General features: G+C 39.4%; 1 protein-coding gene across 9 annotated transcripts in view; it reads left to right on the top strand.

Annotated features, from left to right (window-relative positions):
• Nucleotides 1-27,283, top strand: part of LOC124183652 (junctophilin-1) — a 37,979-nt gene that overhangs the window by 3,815 nt on the left and 6,881 nt on the right. For 4 of the 9 annotated variants that reach the window (XM_046572387.1, XM_046572386.1, XM_046572385.1 and 1 more), the window contains exons 2-10: nucleotides 3,140-3,600; nucleotides 6,874-7,085; nucleotides 14,058-14,359; nucleotides 14,605-14,772; nucleotides 15,387-16,424; nucleotides 16,753-16,839; nucleotides 17,632-17,966; nucleotides 18,145-18,282; nucleotides 19,322-19,604. In XM_046572387.1, the coding sequence (XP_046428343.1) occupies nucleotides 3,293-3,600; nucleotides 6,874-7,085; nucleotides 14,058-14,359; nucleotides 14,605-14,772; nucleotides 15,387-16,424; nucleotides 16,753-16,839; nucleotides 17,632-17,966; nucleotides 18,145-18,282; nucleotides 19,322-19,604 (2,871 nt within the window). In that variant the 5' untranslated portion in view covers nucleotides 3,140-3,292. Of the gene's footprint in view, nucleotides 1-825; nucleotides 3,601-6,873; nucleotides 7,086-14,057; nucleotides 14,360-14,604; nucleotides 14,773-15,386; nucleotides 16,425-16,752; nucleotides 16,840-17,631; nucleotides 17,967-18,144; nucleotides 18,283-19,321; nucleotides 19,605-26,527; nucleotides 27,129-27,283 lie in introns of those variants that run through there. The other 5 variants (XM_046572384.1, XM_046572382.1, XM_046572381.1 and 2 more) reach the window with 5 other exon arrangements.

Below are 27,283 nucleotides of genomic sequence, written 5' to 3'. Positions count from 1 at the left end.
CAGCCGTCTCTTTTGTTAGTGATTCTAGTTTCTTCTTCTTCAGTGCTCAAAGCTAGCAGAGTTCGTGTCCATGAACTGGATCAATGCTTAAGTTCATGGTAGAATAAGATCAAAATGGGAAGTAACTGATCCCGATTAGTCCAGTAGTTCCTTTTGCTTCAATGCCCAATCTGAAATACGGTGGATTGATTAGTTGGCCATTGAAGTCTCGTCCAATTCTATCGACCAATCAATCCGCTGGATTTAACGTTGGGTTAGAAATGAAACGTGAAAGTGTTTCTCAGACAATTAATAGATTACAAAATCAGAGCGGTTTAGTAGATCTTGCCTTCGAATCAGTCATGTTGTTACTGGTCCTTGCGGTCACCAAAAATTACTCACTATTCAACTGATATTCAATGTGTTATGTAAAAATGTATATGGCTGTATCTATACATGAATACGTTTCCGGTTGAAATACACCGTATGTCTAGCAGCGAATGAACCGACCATACTATCACTTAAATTCATGGAACTACTATAAACAAATTTGAACTGAATGAAAATAGAGTCGAGTCATTTTTCGGAGCAATAGTTTCTTCCGGTGTATAGCGTGTAACTCACCGTCCACACTTTCGAGTATCCTTGATGTTCACAGTGTCATCAGTACCTCGCCATAAAATCTTGATGAGGGGTTTTTTTTTAGGGTATCTTGTCGATCTTGAATTAGCTCGACTTTCCTTGAATTCTAATGAATAGTGCAGAAATTTCTTCAATTCTTAGTTGCACAATTCGTCAACTATCTAATCAGTTATAGTAAAAACCTTTTTTTGTCGTCACTGCTAGAAAATCAGTACCTACTAAACTTTTTTCATAGTTCACATTAGAGTACGGTTTAAAGTGATGCCAGGGAATTCTTTTGAAAGTCATGGGAGGTTCAGATCAAGAGTTGGGTTTATTTCAGATGTTCGGAAAAGGATGTTGAACGGTTTAAGTAAACACCGCGCCTTTCTGTTTTACCGAAAAATTCAGCAAATCGTATTTCATATTTTTCACCTGAGTATGTACTGAGAGATCTTAGACATTTTGGAGACTATAGAGTTTATGGTCCCATTTGGCTGTTGTGCTGGGATGAGCTCAGAGAATTGACGGTATTGCAGCTTACTCTTCAATTGAATGTAATGCTTTCGCATTCTGTGGTAGATTTTCTAAAGTCTTCTGAATGCCAATCCAAGCTTGACCGTAAATCCCCTATTTTTCCACAGTTTGAACAAATTTTATTACCGAGGGGGATGAAGGAGTCTAAAATACGATTTGTCGCGTCTATCGGTAAAACAGAAAGGAGGTAGTACTTGGATTCGCAGTTCTCCTCCGAAATTCCGTTCGCCGCATGCGGTCCTCGTGGCTAGTAAACGGTAACCTGAATGGCGGTGCTCGGGGGTTAGTCGAGCAGGCATCGCGACGCTACAGTGACGCCGCCCGGCGCGTCGCGAATAATTATTGCGAGACCAAACGAAGAGTCGCGGCACGGCTCGCTGCATGACACACTCGGGCTCAGCTATCGGCATCTGATATTATTCCGCGGTCCCGCGTTGTTCCACATTACATCTCATCGTCAGCTCGCTGCGACCCATTTCTTCCTCCCCTTGGTCTGTCTGTCCGAAACAAATAATCACCAAAAAAAAAAAAAAACCCCTGCGAATAAGAAACTAAAAGCGAACAGCTTTTTCGCAAAGTGCATTTGAACCTGGATCGGGGCGAGCGAAAAAAATCGGTTCCAGTGGTCGCGGTGGTATTTGGAAAACAAAAGTGCACGTACATGAGTGTTCAAATTCTTTGTAAAAAAAATTGAAAAAAAAAAAGAAAAAAGCTCTTGTATACGCATTGAGGAATATCGGTGAAGTTTTGCGGTATACAGGAGATGGGACACCGAAGAGAGGCCACATTCCGAGCAGATCACGGATGCTTATAGAAGCGTTGCGTAACAAACCGAACGACTTGAACCGAGCGTGGTGGTGGTGCTGCTGCTACCGCTGCTGCTGCTGCAGTGGCTGAGAATACAGACGAGACGGATTGTGGATCGCGAGGGATTACGAGCGTTGGAAACGTGCGGTGCGCACCAAGTTCGAGCAGTTTTACCGGCCTCGGATGAGAGTCGCAGAGTGCCGATTTTTCAATCAGGTCGAAACCGGGTGTCGGGATATACGGTAAAGAAAACCCTGTGATTTAGTGGCTTAATCCTCGCTGCAACCGATTGGAAGAGTCACGTGTCAGTGCAGTGTATTTAAATCATTGAACAGTGGCGTTGTTTAGGTCTAGGCAGTCGGGGATGGTGAATGTGCGTTTCATTTTCCTGTCAAGTTCATAAAAAAATCTGTAAACTTTTACCAACGCCTGAAAGCAACACTTGCAAAGAACAATGAATTCGTTTTTTACTTAAAAATCGGAGGAAAGTGACCGGAAAAATTGCGCTCTATCGGTGGTTTTGCCTCATTTTCGGCCCTTCTTTAGTTACACTGTTCACTTGATAGATTTATATTATCGTCAATAAAATAGTCGTATTTGTTACCGGTGTTTTTGTTCTGCTTGATCACATTATTTGCAAAAAATCGGTCCGAAATCGGTTTGAAATTCCACATGCTTACAGATAACTTCGCATTCTAAAACGAACAGAATTTTATAAAGTTAGCTGAATCACAATAAATAATTGTATTGCTAAGTTGTAAAATTGGTAGGCTGAAATCGGTTAGTAAGGTGATTTATGATGGATTACGAAAATAGGGTTAAAAAGAGTTGTTTGCAAGCTTGATAATGTTGGAGTTTATTCGATGATGTATTCGGTCTAAGATTGTAAAACGCGAAACGATCGGTAACTTAATACCGTCAAATAAATTGGCAATATCGCCGAAAACTCGAGTTTGTAACAATTTGATCGGTATAACTGGGTGCCAGTAAATCGGTACGGAAACAAATTACACTGATAGAATAAAGCGGAAATATATATCTGCGTTTCTCGTTGAACCGGTAAACTAAAAATTAAAGTAAAACGGAGCAATAAATGTTGAGGAATTCCTGTTCCTTTTCTCCCCGAAATCCCGATCTCCCAGTGAACGTGACAGAGGCAATCGTGCGAGAGTGAAATCAACGATCGGTTTTCCAGAATACCGTCGTCGGTCTTAACGAGGCCGAAAAATCGGGGGAGGGATGGACGTCCTCGTGTCAGTCCGACTGTTCTGACGACTAAGGAAGTCCCATCCGTCACTGACCGGCCCCCGGGCCGTAGAAAAGAGACTCGGGGCCTTAGGCGAGGGTGATGCAGCAGCCCCAGGGGGCGACGGCGAGCGGGGCGCCTAACGGCGTCGCCGGTGGGGCCCAGATTCCGCCTGCGGGAGGCCTGAGTCCGGTCCAGCCGGGGACTACCGCCTCTAACTCGACCGGCCAGAATCGGGCCCAGGTAAACGGAGGGCGATTCGACTTCGACGATGGCGGGACTTACTGCGGTGGATGGGAGGACGGTAAGGCCCACGGCCACGGCGTTTGCACCGGGCCCAAAGGACAGGGTGCATACTCGGGGAGCTGGCATTACGGGTTTGAAGTTTCGGGCGTTTATACGTGGCCCAGGTGAGTCCAACAACCCTAGAATTTTTCTTGATGTAATTATTCAGGCTAAAAATCGATCTCAGATGTTTTTTTCCGTCTGCTTTTTTCATTCAATTATGCACAGTTATCTCAAGTTTTAGTTTATTCCGATATTTGCACTTTTTTCTCCTTCCTTCTTGCGATTCCTTTTTTTTAACATTGCAAAAAAAAAAAGAATTAACGAAAAAATCAAATCATATTCCTGCTGCATTGAAGAAAACAAATACAGACTTCATTTTTTTCTCGTGGTATGCAGGTGTTGTTCGGAATTAAACATTTTTACCACTACTCACTTCCATGACAATACGATAAAATCGTTAAGAAATCTGCGTAAAAGAACAAAAAATCTAACAAAACTAAAATAAATACTTGTAAATCACACTGCAATTTATATGGTGAACCATGTTGGTTAACCTTTAACAACTGATCCAATTAAGTTAACTACGATAGTAGAAAAAACGTGTCGTACGACTAAAAAAAAAAATGTTTTTTCTCTCATAAAAACAGTAGGAAAGGAAAATGAAAGAGAAACAAACGAATAAAAGTATCCAAGTTTTTCTTCGACCCTCGCAGTAAGATACATGAACCACGAACAGAATCGGAACCAAATGAGTACATAAATTAGTACATACATAATGCGTTTATGCGTTTGTCGGCTGGATATATATGTGTGTGTGCGTCCTCTTCTGCTATGTAACATATGTCGTACTTGTACACAAATATCAAGGAAGCAACAAGTAGCCGCTTTCTGATGCGTCAGATAATTGGTTGAAAAATTTCACTGCGTTCCATTACATATATCGGGCCATATATTGGCGCAGATATTATGTTCGCATAACGTACCAATTGATCGGTCGAATATTTGTTGTTGAATTTATGTTTGCCTGCACGAAATTCCTTCTTTTGAATAATGATATCTACCGTACTAGTGGGGGTGGAGTTTGTCGATTCGCGAATCGGTTTCAGACGGGGTGTAGGGAATGCTCTATAAGTCCTCCGTGTCAACCTTGACACAGATTATACCGTAGATCCCAGGGGATAGGAATCGTCGTTGATCTGGAAGTAGGGCACCAGGGTACAAGGACACTACTCCATTCGGGTTGCCGGGCCACCGCGCTTCCCAGTCTTGCATTCGATTCTGCAGCTAAGTCGGTAATTCTGTAAAAAGTGTCGCGCCCGATGTGACGTCCTGGGAAATCCATCGAGCTTAGACTAACTTGAAATATTTTTACATTCATGATGAAGTATTTTGAAAATGAAGTAGATGAACCGAAACGGAGCACTCCATTTTTTCTCAAATGATTCGTCAGTCATCGATGACGAAGCGAAATCTGCCGGGTGATCTGTTTTTTTTTTCATTTCAAATACGTATAAATACGCACACATTTGGAAATTGAATTTCAAACCTCTCGTACAATAGTCGCGGATATAAAATCCTATGCCAATACTCGGTTCTGTATTTAGCAATAGATTTTGAGTACATATTTCGGACGGACACACAATGTTTCCTAGAAACACTTTAAGAGGCGGCGGCAGTAGCAGCAGCAGTATAACCAGCATGAGGCTCTGGTCGCGCGGGGTGATGCGATTCCAAAAATAATCTAGTCATTCGTTACATCTGGGTGATGCCAGTCGACGAAAGAATTTTCAACCCAGATAAATATCTATATATACATATATAAATAGGTATGTACATGTATAAAATACATACTTCGTCGTGTATTTATATAAATGTTGCAGTACATACATTGGTAACACCTCTTTTAAGTCTCGGTACACATTCCGCCCAATTTCCAAAAAGAATGAACGAATTCGAAGAGGCAAAAATTCTCGTATATATACGCACCATGCATGACACATCAATCACACTACGGCGATGATGCATCTACCTCGGCGCATCACGTTGGCAAACCTTGCTGCGCTTTCGTATTTTTATACCCCTACGTATTACACGGCGTATCGTGTACCTACAAACCCGACAACTTACCTAAACATGCATACACAGGGTGTGCCTAGCCACGTAACGGCCAGCACGGAATTCTATTTTTCTAAAGCGACGAGAAATGAGCATCAAAAATAAGACAGATTTGGAGTAGAAACCAAATAAGATTTTTCCACTTGTATTGAGATGGGATAAGCTGGGTTTCGCTTTCGAATCTTCGAAGAAAGTGTACTGTTCTAGGCTTGAATGATAGCTGAAGTCGTGGAGAATCCAACAAGCCCACGTTCGACTCTGTATGACAACCCAGTCCCGAGATGTCACGTTTCGGAGTTTTGCCTGGCATGCTATACCAGTCAAGCATCGTTCAATGCGTCGCGCGTCGTGGCGTCGCGTTACGTTGCTATACCTGCTTACGCACCGCGTGCTAGTTCAGCACCTATTCCAACGCCGCTTTTATCATCGCTCCGTTTCAAAGCTCATATCTCCTGACTTCGTTGACGGATTTTGGTCGTTCAAAGCTCGCTGTGCCCGTCTCGATGTCAGCTATTACGTGGGCGTAGAAAAAATGCTATCGATCTGAAAAAAGATCGTCGGCAGCGCGATATCTGAAAAATAACACGTGACGAGGATATAATTTGTTCAACAAATTGCCGGCGATCTATTATTTCTGATCCTTTATATTGTTTGATATTATATTTATTAGATTGATATTATAGTATGTTAGGTGTACTTAAAAACAGAAAAATGGAGAGTGCTTATTGATCTGTATTTTGTTTCGTTGAAATTTTATATATTTTCATCGGGAGATATACGTCGATAAGCATCTAGTGACCTGAAAATTTTGCTCAAAGGTTTCACTCCGTGCCTCGGGTGTATAATTACCTGTTGGCAACCCCGAAATTAAGCCGTTTACCTACACGTATATACACAGTTAGGGTCACGGGCATCCGGTCAAAGAGGAGACACACAAACGCATGCATACCCACGCACACTTGTGTCCGCGCGTTCCTCACACCGAATCGTGGAATGTGAAATCGCGTGCAGATTATACAATTTTGTAAACTAAACAAGTTTTACTCAACAACGTGGTTAATCGACCGACATGAATTTTATTTCAGCTGGCAGTAGCTTCTACAACGGCTTCACGTGATAAGCTGTACGATATAAGTTGATGAAACAATTGATTCGAAATATAAAAGCTCTCGAGTCATCCTGGAAATAATATAAAAGAATGATCAACCAAATGAACGTCTGCTTCGTCTACTCGTCATAATTTGCTTCGTTATAATTTGCTATTGCTTTGTCTTGTGTAGCGGCTCGGCGTACGAGGGACAATGGCAAAACGGAAAACGCCATGGTCTAGGGATGGAGACACGTGGCCGGTGGTTATACAGAGGTGAATGGACTCAAGGGTTTAAAGGACGGTACGGTGTTCGCCAGTCCACCACATCCACCGCAAGGTACGAGGGTACCTGGGCCAGCGGACTTCACGACGGTTACGGATCCGAAACGTACGCGGACAGCGGTGAGTTGCTTGACCTTTACGCCATAAGGAGGATTTCATTTATCCGTGGATTTATTTTGTTGGAAGAAATTCGCCAAACGAAAAATTAGTCTCTTTTTCCTATTTTATCTTACCGAGGCATAAACGTTTCGACCGAATGAATACACTTATGATAATGTATTCATACTACGTAAGTATTGGGGAAATTCGGGTGTGTTTTACGCAAGTGGTATAACGAGATCCTGTGCAATACCAAGTCTCCCAGACATGTATTACGCATATACTGCGAAGGGACGTTATGTACGCAATAACAGAGAGAAGCTTCGAATAACAGGAGAGGGAAAGAGGGGAGGTGGGAGTGTAGCGATAGCAGGGGGATGAAAGGAGCGGGGGGGGGGGGGGGGAATCAATGCGACCTTGACGACGACGCAACGTCGCGACGGATTGTCGCGTGTAGTGGATACAATGAAAATATATACTAAGAAATGAGAAAAATTGTGCGGAGGAATAGATGCGTGAAAATATTATTTGCTTCATATTTGTTTTTTCGAAACTTCGTGATATCGAGCTTGGATTATTCGTCAAGTAAAAAGCTGATAGATATTATTGTTTTTCATCACATTCTTATGACGAAATTCGCTGATTGTGAGCTAAGTTTAACTCCAGTTGAATAAGGATATCAAATATTCTGTCAACGCGTATTAACAACTTCTCAAGGTTGTGCTCGCATCACCATTCATACAAAAAAAGGACTCTGTAGAAGTTCTAGTTTGTTCTGCAAGTCTCTGAACGCGTTTTTAGTGGCTTCTCAAAGTTGGACTGGATTACCATTGTTGGAAGAAAAAATACTACAAGTATTTTTTCTCCGCGTTTTTATAACTTTCCAAAGTTTAACTCGAATCGTACAAAATGAAGTGAAATGTTATTCTTGGTCTTGGTGTTCATCGGGTTTTCAGAAAGTACGCAATGAATTAAACTCATGTCAAATCGAAAAAGAAGAGGTATAAGTAGAGCTTGAGAATTTAATATTCGAACTTATAAAAGCCGAGTAAATTAATTGCAATAAAGTTTTTTGCTATCGCACAAATTTACAAAAACAAATTTGAGCTGAACTTTATTTGTCCAATGAGAAAATTTTCCAAATGCTTACAAGCGATAAAGGCGCAGGTGCTTCAAGATATACGCCGATAAAACAGCCTTAATGCGTCTAATTCCGTCATAATTTGACTTCCTTGATCCTTGACTGTGGTGTGGGTATAATAATATATAAATACCCTATACGCTATTAGCTCGGGCTGTAATAACGGCGGTAGCGATGCTTGAAAGCTCGATACGATGTACGATCAAGTAAAAGTCTCTTGTCGAATAAAAATGCAATAAAACTTATCTCTGCATATAAGTTACATACATACATTTACGACGTAGATACTGGCGTAATTTATTTTGTGGCTATAATGCTTCTCCCGTCGATGCTGATACACTTTAAAATGCGAGTCAAGAGTGCATATCGTTGTATTAAGAAATTGTAGCGTATAAAACTGAACAGGACCAGTTCAACCCCTCTACTGAAGAATTGTCTATATTTAATTGTTAATCGAACACGTGTTTTTTTTTTATTCACGATAAACCTATACATGTACCAAACTTTTGGAAAATCTTCAATATTTCAATTTCAAAGTAAGAATCATAATTTTATTTACGGCTGCTAAACATGTCTAAATCAAGAGTTCCGCAGAATTCAACGGCGAGCTGTCAATTGCTTTCACTTTGAACCGCCATATTGATCGTCAGTTCATCGAAATTCTATATTGGGCCTGAGGACAAAACATCCGACTATAAAGTAAGACAAGATCCCCGCGAATTCGCGCAATAAATTGAAATTATTCGAATAACAACTCTAATTTAAAAAATGAACTTGAAAAACATTTCGTACGATCGAAGAGACAATTCGAATAATCAGAATTTTGCGATCAAACAAAATCATGCGTATATGACTAGCAGAATTTGAACTGGTGAAAAGGGGGACAACTCAGCATGGACCTCGGGTCACAGAGATCGGTTAAAATAAACTGACACCTATATGACCAGTCCGTTTATATAATAACTATATCCAGGTCGTTCAGAATTGGGGGATGTTCGGATAGGTATAAAGAGCCGTAAGATCATTTTTGTGCTTCGGATTTTGCGCCTCCCTCGATCAGGTTCCTGGTTAGTCAGAGGTAAATAAGCCTACCTACATATATACAGGCATATACACCTTTTATTATACACACCAAGGGGGAGGAGAAGGAGGAGGAGGATATCGAGTGGAATTCGGCGCGTGTTCCGGCCCGGTTAAATAGCGATCACGATACGCACGTTGGTAGGATATACACATATATGTATACATGTATATATACAGAGTATTTTCTTCTTACTTTTCTGTACATGCAATGACAAACCAGTTACAAAACGTACCTACCTAATTCGTTCGTATAAATTTCAACCCCTCGGTTGTTTAAATCGATCGATTTCCCGCAGGCGGGAAACCCGACGGTTAACGGAATTCTTTGAATTCAAACATATTCGAATGAAAATAACAGTGCACAGAAAAACACACGAATGGCGGAAATTGTTAGTTCCGAAGTCTGGCTATTTGTCTGTTTCGAACACCTGTATCGTATTATCAAAATTGACTGAAAACCCGACGGCCTGCAGACCAAAATGGGATGATGACAAAATCGTTTTCCGAGTATCTATCTTTCTATCGCTAAGTGCAGGCATCCAACGCCATGTGGCGACGCGTCCATTCGAATGGTTGAGGTTATAGTAGGCGCGTCCGGTTGCGGGTATGTCAGGCGTACCGCCGCCTTTCACATGGACCCGACCTGCTCACCGCCTCAGGTTTGGCGTCTGTAACAGAGCAACCAGCCAGCCGGCGCTTCGTTGAAACGAACTCGACGAGCCAGCGAGCGCTCGATAGCACTCCTAGTCCAGGGAGTACGCAGGGGGTCCCCGGTCCCTCAGTGCCTACATATCCCGCCCGTATATCCTCCACCCAGCTCGTTACCGCACGCTATATTTACACGCCTTTTCCCTCGCTCATAAATATTAAGTGTAGGTACACCGCATATATTTTTCTGCAGTGTATAGGTAACTCATGTATTGTAATACGCATCGGAATGCAACCGGAATCATTTTTGAGTCGAGACTCTCAATCCGTTATAGTGCATAAATTGTCGTAGGTTAGGACTGTTGGATTGGGAACAGAAGCAATTAGAACGAAAAGAAATCGTGGGAGTAATCCGGTGACCCCGGAATCAATATGGCGGCCGAAGACGATACAGCTCGTTACGCCTCGGATTGTATTTCGTTCGCAGAATAATTACCAAGACAAAATAATTACCCCGTGATACATGACGTTGAAGAAAATAACAGCAGGATAGGCTGGTCACGTTTTCACCGCAGGGGCAAATTCGAAACGTCGAGAATTCGGGGAGGAAAGTAAATCGGCAATGGCTGCCGTGTAACTACTTTTTTCAGTATACATGCGATAGAGGAAATGAAAAGATAAAATTAGGGAGATATGAGTGTGGGAACTTCTTTACACATCGATAAATTTTGAAGCTAAATTTTTTCTTCTACGTACCTTTACAGCTTTCTTCGTTATTGACGCTGTATGTACTATAGCGGACAAGTACGGTTGAGTTGCGTAACGGCCTTATAGTTCGTCGTCGCCATCGTCGTCGTCGTCTAGCAAATACTAAATTTAACTTAACACACTCACCCTGTTAGGGTATACATACTCAGACTCTCGATGTCTCTCTGATTTTATGCCGCATCTTGAATATCGCACGGCAGCTCTAATCCGTCCACTTGGCCCTAATCCCAACCCTAATCCAACCTATACAAATCCGAACCACCTAAAAAGAACCTGAAAAAAAATTATTATTGTAACGATAATCGATTCATTCAACAATTTTCTTTCCACAGCAATTTTAAATATTTTCAATTTGCACAAATGTGACGATAATAGTTCAGGTAATTGAAACACTAGAGAACGAGGTGAAATTTTATTGAACATATTCAACTCGTGTGGCGAACGAATCACCGATTCTAAAATATATATTTCTTCAAACTCTGTGTGTAGACGTATGTGTGTATATATAGTAGGCATGCTAGAAATGTAGGCATGTCTGAATACTCGTTTGGGCACGTGAACAACCCATCCTCATCACGTTTAATACTCGTGTGCCTTAAATTTTGTTGAATCGAACAACGATGATGATAATAATATATGGAAATATTCTAACCGTAATTTTTTTCATTAAAAACTACAATTTTGTTTCTTCTGTTTCAATTTTTTTTTTTTTGTAGTATATACGACGACAGAATTAAGGTATTTTCAAATATTGACTTTGATATGATAAAATCTATTTCAACAACGAGAATATTGAAAAAAAAAGTTACAACTACGGAATTACGTTTCTTTCAATTGAGAAAATCAACCACATTTTTACAATATGTGTGAACGCCGCTTTACAGGGTCGACGGTACTGTAATAGACTCGTGCTTAAAGCTCGGCTCTAACCATCGACACGACTTGAGCGTTGCTCCGCGTACACGAGGCGAGAATTTATCAACATGCCCGCGGTTTATACAATTCAACCCTGTTTCCCCATCTTTCACTCTCTCGCTCTCACTCTCAGTCTTACCTTAATCGAAAAATTCATTTCAACGGGAAAATTTGTCTCGGAACTCGTCATGGTAAAAGATTTCAAATAACGTGGAATTCAGGTTGCGTCTTTTAGACCTCCTGAAAATGTTATTGTGCGTCGGTTTCGTCTCAACATGAATATTAATTAATCATCAGCGCTTTTTCTCTACCCGACAAACAAACGATTTATCGACAATGCTAAACAAAGAAAAATAAAAATATCGCACGTATTAATCAATTTTGCCAGTCAATTTCTACGATTCGGTTTCTCCCTACGGTTTATCTTTCAAACAACTGTCTTCTCTCTGTGCTTTTCTATTCCAGCTCTTTGTTTCTGGCACTAAATTTTGTATACATCGAGTTGTTCTATACTCTGAATTCCGTGATGTCTGCAACATAATGTTCTTGTTTCATATCTAATTATCTACTTCTTTTTCTACCATTACTCTCCTTTATTTTCACTCTAGTTTTCTTTCTGTAACTTCAATTTAATAACTTTCAATTCGATTCACGTCCGTTTTCATTTTAATCACTTTTGTCTTCACCTTTGCTGCTTTACCGATGAATCTAGATTTCGAGCCATCGTGCGATTTTTTCAACTTTTCCGAATCATTTGTTCCCTTTCCTTTTGTTTTTCTTTTTTTTTCGAGATGAAAGATGCGAGGTGGTTGGTCGCGGTTTGTAACTCATTGTCAGCTAGGTAAGATTCAGCTAATTTCATACATTCGTAAAGAGCCTGCTTCGCGCTATTTCAGGATTGACCAGCTATATAGTCCCACTACAGTTACGACAGGGCCGTTCCTTCCCGCGAATCTCCCCCAAAAATTACCTCACTCGCCACTGACTTAACGACCCGAATTACCAAGCGTCATTCAAATGCCCCGAAATTGCAAATTTCCCTTAGAAATTAATGTTCTTACCAGTTCTATTATACACGCGTGACTTTGCAGCATCTCGGTGGATTATAAGACATTTCGCGACGGAGCTTGCGAGTTTGAAAATATTCACTGACTCCGAACGAATTCATGAATTCAAATTACTTTACGTAACTTTGACTTAATCCAGAAGTTTCATCCTAGTAAGATCAATAAAACAGATCTCTTGTACAAACGTTCAAAAAATTTTCCATTGATGTTGATTCTTCTGAAGGTTTATTTAAATCGTTGCTATATCCATTTGATCGTACGAGGAGTCTAAAAACTTTTCTTTACCTCCACCCGCCATTTTTCATTTCAACTTTCCTCAATTCTAGACCAGAAAGTAACAGTGATAAAAAAAAATATATATATATATCTAGGCATGAATAGACAAGCCAATCAAACGGAAGTGAGATTTAAAAACTGCGCGCAATAACGTCGATTAAGTTTTTTGGTCCAGCTAGGTTATTATTCACTGTACTCGTACGTATTTGGTTAGAAAATCATTGGAAAAACTGAGTTCATTTTATTTCGTAATATTTTGGATTTAGAGAAAAGATTTACCAAGTTTTTTTCCTTGTGCTTCCAACCAAACACTTATGGATACAGTAATTCTTCAATGGCGTCAAAAAAATTCATGTCATACATTATTAAGGTGGTTTGAGCATGGGGGCACGTGACCAATTTAACAGGATTTACAAGAATCTGTCAAATTTCTTCTGAAAACTATGATGGAATTCAAAATTTTCATTTTTCCGCAAGACGGTCTTTGGGGCTATATTTTACAAATTATTCTATTATTAAGTAATATGATAATATATTAGTTGTAGCTGACCAAAGCACACTTCCTCATATCTAAAAGCTCATATTATGAAAAATTTGAATTTGAGCCGACGTTTTGAGAAAAAATTATATCGAATCTCATGCCAATCACAATCGCAAAGCCTTAAAAAGATGCAATAGTCACTTTTTCCTGACCGAATAAAATTTCACTTATTCGGACAATTACCTACGCTTACGAATCACTGAAGAAAAAAAGTCGCGCTATTCCACATGGAATGCTGAATGCAAATATCCAAAAAAAGTTTTGTTTCACGCAACAATAACGCCAAGGAATGTATTCCTGTAATTGAATTACCACTTATTACAGGAATACATTTTCTGACTTTATTTTTGCACAAAAAAAAACAGGTTTTGGATATTCTTCTTCGAAATGGCATTTAAAACTGCCTCGACTGCAAGATTTTCGCAAAAGCGATTCGCAAGCTTTAGGAACAGCCAAAACAAGTGACATTCTACTCGGTCGGTGAAGACCAACTGCAGAATCCTCTTAACCCTCGTTATGATTGACTGTAAATAATTGCTGTACCGTTCTTGAAGGAACCTATCAGGGCCAATGGCTCCGAGGAATGCGACACGGTTACGGAGTGAGGGCGAGCGCCCCGTTCGGCCTCGCTTCGCACTACAAGCCGCCGAAGCAGGTGAGGGCGTCCCTGACGTCCCTAAGAAGCGCCGACGGGGGACCAGCGCCCCCAGCTCCGACCCCTGAACCAACGGACCGACGAGATCGACGGGTTGATGACAGCCGAGGGGGATTTGTCCTGAAGGCGAGGAGCGACGATCCTCCAGCGCGACGGAAAAGTCTGACAGAAAAATCAGGCCTGAAGAAGGGATTACTCTCGGTGGGTAAAATTGTGTTTTTGAACGAGGTTGTAAAGTGAGTGACGTCAATGTAACGAAACATTGCTGGAAAAAAACCTACAAGATATCGACAACTTCAAAATCAATTTGGAGGAGTGGAGTTTACAGAATATGAGAATGTTTGGATTTATTGTACGGCTTACTGAATTTCACTGACGACGATTATGATGAGAGCAGGAACAGATAGTCTCTATCTTGAATCACATTGTTTTTTTTTCTTTCTCAGGGTTTGAAAATCCGCAAGCAACGGAGCACCGGTGACCTTGAAAAACGTGGCACGGGCGGAAGCATACGAAGCAATGCGAGTTCTGCGTCATGGATGTCGACCGAGAGCTCGCAGAGCCAAGCGTCGGCCTCCGTCCACACGGATAGCAATGCCTCTTTCGTCATTGAGGTAAAGTTCATCGGCAGTTGGATCACTTGAACCTGTACTTTCAACTCGACGAATAATAACTGCGACCGTTGAATCACCTGTATTTTGATGTTTCCTACAGCACATTTGTTTCGCAACTTGAATTATAAAGATTTTTCACATCGTGATCCCCGAACTTTTTAAAAAGAGGCAGACTTCGAACAGAAGGATTCTATGTGGCATACCGGAGCCGTCAAATTGCAACCACGAATTTGGTCACTTTTCTGAAAAACCACGAATACCAACCTTGATGAGAGTCTAATCAGTTTCAGTCACTTTCATTCCCCATATTGGGATTTTATTTGGTGAGTTTCACCGTTTCGAGTCAGGATTAAAATTCTAAGGTTTCGAACATCCGCGGAAATCAAGTGTTACCTACAATATTCTGCTTAACGGTATTTTTGTTAGGGACTCTCATTAAAGTCTTGGCGAACTGAACAGAAAAACATTTCTTAGTTCATTTGAAAGAAATTGGATTTTTCGACACCGTGATCAGTATTCCGAGACCTCAGAAAGGTGCTGAAACGCGTTGAGCATCATGTTTAAGAGTAAAAATGGATGAAAAAGTACATTGTATGAACGTGATGACGTTTCAGGACGAGCAGATGGATGCATCGGTGACCGAGACGTACCTTGGAGAGTGGAAAAACGACAGAAGAACAGGATTTGGAATATCGGAACGAAGCGACGGCCTCCGATACGAAGGGGAGTGGTTCAACAATCGAAAATACGGCTACGGAGTAACGACGTTTCGCGACGGAAGCAAGGAGGAGGGAAAATACAAGAACAACGTGTTGATAACGAGTCAGAAGAAGAAACACCTCTTCCTGATCCGCTCAGCAAAGTTCAGAGAGCGAATAGAGGCGGCAGTGAACGCCGCCCAACGGGCGAGCAAGATCGCTCTGCAAAAGGCGGACATCGCGATATCGCGGACGGCAACCGCTAGAGGGAAGGCCGAGCTCGCTGACATAGCGGCGGAACATGCGCGCGAGGATTCGGACATCGCGCAGCACACCGCGCGCCAGTTTGCACCTGACTTCAGGCAGCCGGGACTGGAGCGCCTGCGCAATCGCGAGATCCCAAAGTACGTCCCGCCACCACAGGACGCAGCGCCGGCCAAGAGCATCCTACTTAAGAGCAGCGGGGCTCAGGATCAGGCCCAAATTCAGGGCCCTTCCTCGCCGGGAGAGACCACCGCGAGTCCCTCAGCGCCTAGTCAATCCTTGACTCAGTCAATAACGCAGTCCATGCGACGGGCTAGCATGCGGCCGGCGCAGAGCCTGAGCCAGAACCAAAACCCGGTTGGTAGCACTCAGAACCAACAGAACCAGAATCAGTACACGGCCCAGAGTCAGAACCAGTACACGAACCCGCCCTCCAACAATCCGTACAATCAAACGCAGCCGAATATTAACCAGATGCAAAATCAGTTTCAACAGCAATACGTAGCGCAGAATTCTTATGGTCTGGGAGGGCAGAGCCAGTTTGGAGTGCAGAACAACGGCGGTACTCCCACACAATTCGGACAGAGCCAGGCGCAGAATCAGGAGCAGACCGAACAGTATCAGGCTTACCAGACCGCACAGGGGTACCAAAACCAGTACCAGAATCAGCAGGGGTATCCGAACCAGCAGGTAATCAAAAAAAAACGCTGTCACGAATCGATGTTCATACAACTTTCTTTTGAAAAGGTTACAAAGTTAGCGCGCAGGAAGTTGCGAAGAGTCACGTTTCATTCTGTTTCTTCAGTGTCTCGAAAGTTGTGCGTGATTATGTTATTAATTCCAGTTAAATTCTGCGCAGAATTTTAGTGATCTATTTCTGTATATCCGTGGATTAGTCATTCGTTTCTTGCCGTGTATGCCCTTGTTGATGATTGAGTAGAGGAAAGATTTTGCCAGATTACGGGGACCGGGATTCACTGATTCATGGTCGCATAAACGGACCGACTTTACGTTCTAGATGCTAATATCGCCTTTTACTACCTCCATCGGCCCGATGACGCAGCTACCCCAGATGAATCATTTTTACGGGGAACAACTGTACCGCGTAAGCCGTATTGTTATTAGTACTCGTTGTTTCTCCTCTTTGGAAACTAAATATGACCATACCCTGCGATACCATTTAAATAACCCTGGCCTAACAAAACTAAGTGAACAACAAAAATGGTAATTACCGTTCAGTCTTTTGGATAACTTGCGTCGATCTTCCAAAATCCTTTTTGTTTTTAGTACTTTTTTCAAGATTATTATCGTTGTAAATACCTGTGACTGATCTTCAATAACGGTCTTTCGTTCAATCATGTTTTCACCCCCTACTTAAAGGAACTTGTTATGGTGCACGTGTGTATGAATAGTTTCTCAGTGGAGAGTGAATCGATGAAACTGACGCACGAAACTGAAACACGAGTTTCTCAGTTAAGAATGGATCGATGAGACCAACACATAAAACCGATACACGGTTGTTCTTCCCAACCGAGCGAAGCAAGCGACGATGCTGGAAGCGAGCAACAACCCGGGTTTGGCACGCAAAGCGCGTAGAGGCCAAGGCCGAACATCGAGGCGCGGTAAAGCCGATTTTCGCTTTTGCTATATGCGTCTGTGAAATAAATATTGAATTTCCAAATGTATTCCACTTGAACATGCATTTCATTTTAGTTGAATTTGATATCAAAACGCATAAGAAGTTCCTTCTGTCGAGCGTCCCGCCACGGCCAGCCCCATTTCTTTTTAAATAACTACCTACTGTGATGTTAATAAGAGGATTCGCTCCGTGGTTTTTATGGTTCACACAATGTCACTGTACTCAGACCGTGTTTTGATAGTAGTCTTCTGATTCCAGAATGCGGTGCCCAACCAGTACGCACCAACACCGCTAAACAACCAAGTGAATCAAACTAATCAGATGAGCCAAATGAATCAAATGCAGAACCAAATCAACAGCCAAGCCCAAAATCAGTACATGCCAAACTACGTCCAGCAGCCGCAGCAACATCAACAGCAGCAGCAACAGCAGCAACAGCCACAACAACAACAGTACCAAAACGACCCGACTGGTGTTCTTCAAGATCAGCAAAGGGGCATCAACACCGGTGCCAGCATACGAAGGAACAGCAGGATACTCAGCCCTCAGGACAGACCTCCGGGACCTCCTATGGCCCAGGCATTTAGCGACAGGTGATTTACGATCTTGAACCTCTTCCAGGGTTCTGTTCAAGACTTTGGTGGCTGCTCTACTCTTCGGCAGTCTCGATCGTGATGGATTAATTGATGATTATCTTGGATTTTTGTTACGAATGTATTATCTCCTCTTGTTACTGTGTTGGTTGATTTCGTATATGGCCTCTGTCTGCAGACTGGATCACTACAAACGACCTCCCAGCCGAGATAGTTCGGTTGATCGGTACGCCAGGGCTCACTCAAGGCTTACCGGTTCTAGACAACCGTCAATCGACAAGGGACAAGTTCCACAGTCCCAGGAATCGATCGACAGGTAATTTTCAGAATGACAGATCGACGGGTGCGAATAGTGATAACCTGTTACGATCGTTATTATCCTAAATGTCTGATCAATAGAAGATCTGAAGTAAATTTCAATGAAAGAAGAAAAGACAGTAGTGGTGTAAAATAATACATCACGTAACGTGCCAATAACCGGTTTTATTCCCTTGTTGCATATAGTATTTTATTTCCGACTTAACCATGGCCACTTTATTGACTTGAAAAGTGGCTTCTTCATTAGCGGGAGAAAAGTCCTACTTTTTTCCCTACAAATTAACGGGAAAAAAGAACTTTCCTGACGCAAATTGAGGGCAAAAATAAGTATCTGGGGAAAAAGTATGAGCTGAAATAATATACCATTTTTGTCCTGTCTTTCAAGTCAATAAAGTGGCCATTACAGTTAAGTCGAGAATAAAGTATTTGGCAATCGGTTATCGTCGTCTTATGCCTAAATTCACTTTTAGGAATAAACACAAGCAATGATAAATATCTACATTTGTTTCAGACAAAACAAATCAAGATCGATTAACACAAATCTTTGAAAATCTGTCGGTATTACTATAACCTTGAATTACTTATGAATACCTACACTAATTGCAGAAAATAAACACGAGATTGACGTATACAAATTTCTGGAACTCAGTTAGCATTATTACGATCTTACAATCCCGGATACGTTTTTGAAATACAGTAATCAATTAATTCATAGATATGTAGAATTTATATGCTGAAAAAAAATGAGAAATTGACATATTGTATGTATATGATTAATATTATAAAATCGGTTATCACGAATACAATTTTTCCGAGTCTGAATTCATTCCCACGGAAAAAATAAAATGTAGAAATCGGTAAACAACCAACTTACGAACTCCCTGATGAAAGTAAAAAAATAGTTTGAGTGAAAACCATGTAAATCGATAAACGCCGTTAAACATCAGCCGTTGTCATTAAAATATGGCCTCAAGTTACTGCCCCAAGTCTCGGTGACATTGACAACCGATCGATCCATATTGCTGAATTAATTTCAGATCGGCAAGAGGCGCGAGCACGTTCAGATCGGCAACACCGTTGAACGGATCGGCGATCGGTAGCGGCGCTGCTACTCCTGTGTACACGGTGCCGACGTCGAGTCAGTTCGAGGGTGCGCTACTCCGTAATCGTGGACTTGGCCAGGACATCCTGCCGAGTCCAGGACAACCGAAACGTACCGAGAGCCTCTACGTCAGTCCGGCTCGAGGGGGTTCGATTTCTGCGATCGGCGGAGGCGGCGCTGGGGGCGGCGGCGGCGGCGGCGGGGGCGGAGGACCGAAGGTGAGTCTTTAGCGCACTTGCATCGATATGACTATTATCATTACTACTACCATCCTTTATTTTGTTATTCTTATTACATGTTATTTTACGAGACCTCTTTTCATTTCCCGTTCGTTCTCTGCTTTGTTTTTGCTACTTTCGCAGTATTTCCTTTGTGCACAAAACTAACGAATTATCCTTATATTGTTTTGTTTGGTAGTTTGGTTGTGCGATCGCCATTTACAGTTTGACTTCACCAATCCTGAAATCTGACAAAAACATCCAGAATAGAAATTATTTAGATTGCAATTCAGACATGGGCGTAATCAAAAAAATTAACGAAAATACACCGTGATACAGCAGAAAAAAAAAGAAAAAACCAAACAAGGTCGAACGTTTTTCGTGGTTTTTATTCTGTTTTCAATTTTATTACAAAATATCATTTCCCTCACGTCATAAATACCTCTCCTTTATTCTTTACACGTACACTTATTATTTCGTTCCTAATGTACGTATACCTATACATATGTATAGACATGGGTAAATTAATCATAATTCAGTAATCCATAGCAATTGTGTAGTATGTTATCATACGTATACGTATATTACACCCTACGTATCCGTATACATATTTTATACTCACCTAGCGTATTCTCTCCTAGGCGCAAAACCAAGTATTACACACGTTAATAGTAGTCTGATATAATACGCACTTCGGTCTCACTGCAATGTCTTTGTTATACGATTTTTGTCTCCTTTCATTCTCATTCCTCGAAATTCTAATTAACCTAATATACCAATTCATTACGTACACGAACTTTCCGAGAACCGCATTACATAGAATATTAGTATACTATACAGTGTAGTGAACCTTAATTAGATTATACTGTATACATATATATTCTTATAGTGTATCTACCGTTGTTAATCAGTCGCCCTTCCAATTACACGTAGTGTACACATCCGACAATGAGTATTTAAATTAACTTTTTCGATTCTTGTTGTCGTGGAGACGTTTAATTACAGCGTAAAACCAAAAACTAGCTAAACATAGATAAAGACAAATCGCACGATAAAAAATCCAATCGAATAACGATGGTGACAAAAGTGAAAATACACGGTACAGTAATAATATCGCGCACAATATAAACCGATCGGCGAATTAGATTGTTAAACTATTTAAATGGAAGAAACGAAGCAGAAAAATAACGTGCTGAAAAAACACAAATCAGTGAAGAAAAATTAATACCGAGGAAAAAAGAGAGGGATGAAAAGGTCCAGTTCCCATTCGCTCACATCTCATACTTATATTTTTGTTTCTTTTTTTTTGTTCTCTCTCTCTCTCTCTTTCAACACAGGTATAATATATCATACGTATCCGATTCAAACGAAACGCAAGACGACACGTGAATATGAATATATTTGCAAACTCATGGCGTTTTTTTTTTCTTTCATCCGTTCTTTGGTTTTCTGTCATTGTATTCTGTGCATGCGATCCCAGGAATCGAAAAGGAAGGTCCCTGCCCCCGCCGCCGCCGCCGCCGCCGAAACCAGTTCCGCGGGGCGGGCAACCCTATGAGAGTATAAGTATTTATAAATACCACTATAATATATACGTACACATACATACACGCATACATACATTCATACATACATACATGCTGCATATAGCGATACATATATGTATATACATATACATATATATAGATATTAAAATTGAAAAGCCTGGCACTGATAATAATATGAAATGAAATAGCGAGAAAATTTGACACACGGGGAAATAAATATTGATAAATAAATAATCGTAATGAACCGTTAACGAGGTTGACTTATGTTAGGCATATATAGGTATATAATACGTATTTTGTGTACAAAATAGCGAAAGCATTTGATGAACGTTACTGTAACTACCTATTAGTATTGTTTATTATTATTACTATTATTATTATTATTATTATTATTATTATTATTATTATTATTATTATTATTATTATTATTGTTATTATTTATTATTCATTTATTTATTACTTCGATTATTATCATTATGGATGTGTATGTAATGATTACACGCATGTGACGTAGATATTATAGTAAGAATAACCAGTAATATTATAAAGTGTGAGTGTCGTATGGTCTGAAGTGTGCGCAATGTGGATGGGCAACTGGGTTATTAGATGGCCGTGTTTTAGGTCAATTAGATGAATATTGAGTCGTGGAAAATTTCGTTCAAACCACAAAGGTTTTATTGTGTCGGTTTCAAGTGATATAAAGCAGCATATGCGACAAAGCACAAAGTTCGTTATTTAATGTGGCCCAGTTATTAATCTCAGCGTATTCCGGTACTTTGGATTCGTACATACATGTATATTTAACGTACAGTACTTGCGACCACGAAACCTTTCGCTTATTTTTTTGATATCATTTATATATACGTTCGGTTGTTTATTATCGTACGGCATGTATAAAAAAATTCCATCAATAATTTCAATCTCATTTCATTCGTGATTTACTTTCGTTGTTTTCATTTCTTCTTACATTCCGTGTTGATTTTTCTTATCAAGTTCCTTCGCTGTTTGATTTTCACTTTTCTAATTTAGTCCGAGTTCTCATTTCTAAGCTATTTTCGATATTTCAAATGGTGTCCTTTTTCACATTTCTTATCGTAGTTTTCAATTCGTTTGTCAACGAAAACAAATGTAAGACGTTCCCGTTGCTGTTATTCTTGTTGTTGTTGTTGTTGTTGTTATTGTTGTTGTTGTTGTTGTTGTTGTCGTTGGTGTTATTGTTGTTGCCTTTAATTAAATTGCTGTCACTTTATTTAGATACCAAATGTACTTAGTTAGGTGTTTAACATGTTGAAAATTTCTTTCCTATGATACAGGGCTATTTAATTTTTCATTAACTCTACGAATATTTTGATCTTTGCTTTTTATTTTTATCGATAATTTTAAAGTAAAACAAGATAGATACAACGCCGCTGAAGACACATTTTCACAGACCAAGTTCTTTGGCAATGTTGTGTTTATTTAGTTTGATCAATGTTAGAAAATTTGCGGAAAATGACAGCAGGGTTTTTTTTCTCAGATACAATATCCATAACCAAATTGGCCAAAATCATAGTAAAGAATGAAGTCAGTAATACTAATTTATTTCAGTAGTAAATATACTAGATTTGTATTTCATACGTACATACATACCTGTATACATTATATGTATATTGTTCGATATAGAATTTACCTAGTTATATTGGAATTACGTAATTAAAATCACGGAGACACGCGTGAAAATTGCAATTCATTCTATGGAAATAAGAGTCACTTTATCTGCTTTTTTTAAAAAAAAAAGGGTCTCTCGATTATGCATCCCTGTTCATAAATTAATTTATCAGCGTAGTTTGTTTTCAAATATTCATCTTCATTTTCCGATTTCATTTTCACGCTATAATATTTTATATTCGATGTGGAATCGTGGGAGGAATAGCTTTCGGGAGAGAAAACAAAACAAATGAAAAAAATCATTCCGTTTATTTTAAACTGTTAGTATTGGAATATTGAAGAGCGATTTTTCGAGGATAGTATAAATCGCGTTATTCGTTCTTGTTGAATGTATTTATACACTTCTGGAACGGTATATAATATGTGTTATACATGTGTATTTATAGACTTCCGATCGTCGAATTACTGGAAACGTTCGTCAGTTGCCAATTTCAAACGGAAAAACGTTTTTTATTCCCGGAAAACATGTTATATACGCGTATATTATACATATATGTATACATAGCAGGATATTCACCTGCTCATCTCATATATATATATGTATAGGACTGTATAATATCATAACAGCGAGATGTTAATTCGGTCCAGTCAAAATTTAGAGAAGTATTTCAATAAGATGAAGCTGAAGAAGTTCGAAGAAATATAAATTCATATATTTGGCCGTATTGATTATTATTCCAAGCACGTATTATGCATATAACAACGCAACTGGAAACTCAACGCTTCATTATTTCTTCTTTCGGTATTTGATTTTTTTTTTTTTTTTATCCTTCAAATTTTTAATCCAACCGTGAAACCAATTCGAAATATTTCCTTTTCTCCTATACTCATTAATCGAATTATTCATGGTCTCGTGATTGAGTACACATTTAGGTATATAACTGTTTATTGTAAACATGTTGAACAGTATAGTTGGACATAGTTATTAGCTGACTATATCTTATATATTTGAACGATCATATAACGGACGAATTTACAATAACTAGTAGTAGAAGAAAAAAAAAAACAAGTGTGGGGAAAAAATTGTAAAACTGGGAAATTGAGAAAACCGTAACGAAAAGAGAATTTAATTAAACATTATTATCTATGAAAAATTTGACCGTCATTAAAAATTTAAAAGATATGTACATAATATAAAATTTCAATACTAATAATGATAATTAACAATTGATACCGTGTTGAAATTGATAGTTCCTCATATTGTATTCTATGGCACAAACAAAGTATATAACCGAAACATTTTATATACGAAACATACAAACACCTATTGCTGAAATAACCCAAAACTCAGCGATCTACGAGAAAAAGAGAGAGCGAGCGAGAGTGAGAAAGAGACAGAAACAGAGCAAATAGAAATAAAGAACTATTATACTAAAAAAAAAACAAAAAAAAAACAACAACAACTTAAGATAAAAATAACGTTGGTGATAATGATGATGAAGTAATCAGTCAATAGTCTAGAAACGAACGATGAAAAAAAATAAATAAATGCAGATGAACTTCAAAGAAAGAATAAAAAATAATAAATGAAATAAGAAGCCCTCCATTCATTTTCGATAATGATAAAACCAGAGCCAAAACATTCATTTAAAAAGTAATATACACATATATTATATACATAGATTCACAATATTTTATTGTGTGAGCAGTATATAAACAATATGTGTAATATATTTGATAAATATTACAATAACTGTATTAAGCATTTTTTGGAATTGTTGAAACTATTGTAATTTAAATAATGTTACATATATAATATTTTTCTGAAATAATTATGCTATAATAAATACGATGTAAAATATGTATATTCTTTATGAAATTCAGGCGAAACCTCAGAGTGAAAGAAATCTACGACAAAAACGAAAAAGTTATCGAGCAGAAAAAAATTCTGCTACGATATAATATCGCGAAGACAAATTTCCCAACGCGTAATTGCGAATCTTCGGCACGCACACAAATACACCTAAAATTGTATGATAATATTGAACAATTACACTTATGGGTACAAAGTAAGGGTAAAAAAAAAATCCTATAAAAGGAAAGATTATTAAAAAACAAAAACAAAGCGATTTGTTCACGTTAATCTTATATCGTGTTATACACACGTAAACTGTGTATTTCGATATGTAAAAAGAACTACATACAAATGCATATAATATACAGTGTAGTTGACAGAAATAAAAAGAAAAGTAAGAAACAACATATTTATTATTTCTTTTATCTGGTGAAAACTATTGATACAATTATCATTGCTATTATATTGTTGTTGTTACTACTATCATTTGTTAAATGAGGAGGAAAGGTTGCGCGGCCCGGTGCGGCGGGGACCTTTCCAATATTTTATACATGCATCGAGTTTTTTCTCACTTATAGATAAGGTTCAAGCACATATTGTTAAAAGCGTTCATGCATATACACGCATGTAATCAACGAAACTAATAACATTCAGTTGGCATATTGTCACAAGATTTTCACATATTTTTTTTACGCCTACGTATGCTCTCTCATAAATCATTTTCGTCGTTGTTATTATTATTATTGTTATTGTTATTGTTATTGTTGTTATTGTCGTTATTATCTTCTACGTTCACTTGAGGTTCTTTTTTCTGTTCTCGTTTTTTCTGGATGACTTTCCTTGTCCATTTTCGTAATGACTTCATTTTGTTTCACATCTTCTAACCAATAATACATTCCGGGATTTTTACGCAGTATAAATCTAAACATTTGAATATCATTTGAACCCCCTCCCCCTCTCTCCCGCAACAAACCCCATGTCGTCTCACCGTTCCACGTTTTCAGCGTAAATCGCAAAGATTTGTGTGTAATTTCTAATTCGTTTTGGTTTTTCGTTGTTGCTTTTGGACTGCAAAATAATCTGCACGCTTTCACTTAAGTATACGTTTCAAATGTTTGGCCAATGGAGAAATATCTGATTTGAAAATATCGTTGCTGACTTAAATATTCGTCGATATTGTAATTAGTATGAAACACGTTTGTCATTTATGTTGCTGGGTGATAAAAAAAAAAAATGTACCAACAGAGGAAAAAAACCAGTAAAAACAAATTTTCCAAAAACTAAACTTTTGATTGAACACCAAAAAAAAAAGAAAAACTAAAAATTGTACGGAAATAAAAACCAGTGGTGCACACCATCAACAAAAATACGATCATCAAAATTATCTGTAAATCGGTTGTACAAGCGTAGGAAAGTTTTTCCATTTGGAATGGGTCCAAAGTCTTTCGCGTTGTCACCGCATCTCTAAAAAGCGAGAAAAATAATGGAAGAAAAGTAAAAAAAAAAAACGAAAAGAAACGAAGATACGGCGTGAAATTTCAAACCTTAAAAAGTTCTCAAATACAATTCAAATAATATTACAGGTGTTTGCAGAAATAAGAATACGTTCTATACGCGAGAGAATCAAGTACAAACAAAGAAGACAAAAACCAAAAAAAGACCGTTGGTCGGATTCTAGATGGTCAGGGTTAAACGCTGGTCGAGTTGGCATAGAAAGCCTCGATTTAACGAGCATCCGCGCATAAATATAGGCATAGAGTGAAAACGTTGATGTTACACAGCCGCAGCGGTGACTAATTGCAAAAGGAATCGTTGAGAGGAGCGTGGCGGCAGCAGCTATTTCGGCCTCAATAGTGGGGCGAATCTATTTTCGGGTTACCCGGGCCAGGGGCGGGCGGTTGGTAACGCTCGGTCAGCAGTCCTCGGGAGATGTTCATCAGGCAGACTTAATCTTCGATTCTTGATGGGAAAGGTTAATCGGTCAATACGATAACAACGACACATCGCCGTTGGTCACACCATAATTACTATTAATCATTGTTACGACATACCCTCGGCGAACGACGACATGGGTTAAAACGCGCAGGCGCGCTCTCCCAGAGTGAAAGTGGCTCAAGTCATCGCGGTGTTCCGAAATCAAATTCAAATTAAATTTCAAACTTTCCGGCCGTCGGTGAAATCGAACACACTCACGCTACGTCAGCATATTCAAATAAAATAATTATCGTCCGTATGGGGGAAGAGGAAAACGATTTCTCCCCGTTGTTTAGATTCTGAATCTCAAATCCAGAGCGAAATAGACAGCATCGAGGGCCGGACGAACGTTCGAAATTCAAATTCGCGCGCGAAAATCTCGGTTGACCTGCAAACATGCTGTGGTCGGATCCGGACGAGGAAGAGGAGGCTCTGCTTTGCAGCCCCGCGCTGATGGCAAGGAGGGCATCCGAATCGTGGATAGTCGCTCCTCCCGTTGAGGTATGATGATGTCCGTGAAGTATGCCGCAGTGTAGATTGCGGCTAGTAATCTGCAATACCTTTTTACAATCTAATTTGATTCTTCGGATAGATTGTTTTTTACCTCTTGGAATTCAATTCCGAATTGTTCATCAATTTTTCGAATTCGAAAGCTG

The sequence above is a fragment of the Neodiprion fabricii genome, chromosome 5, assembly GCF_021155785.1.
Source record: "Neodiprion fabricii isolate iyNeoFabr1 chromosome 5, iyNeoFabr1.1, whole genome shotgun sequence".
Classification (NCBI taxonomy): Eukaryota; Metazoa; Arthropoda; class Insecta; order Hymenoptera; family Diprionidae; genus Neodiprion; species Neodiprion fabricii.
Note: the sequence above shows the minus strand (reverse complement) of the source record. Positions and strands in the feature narration are given on the sequence as shown.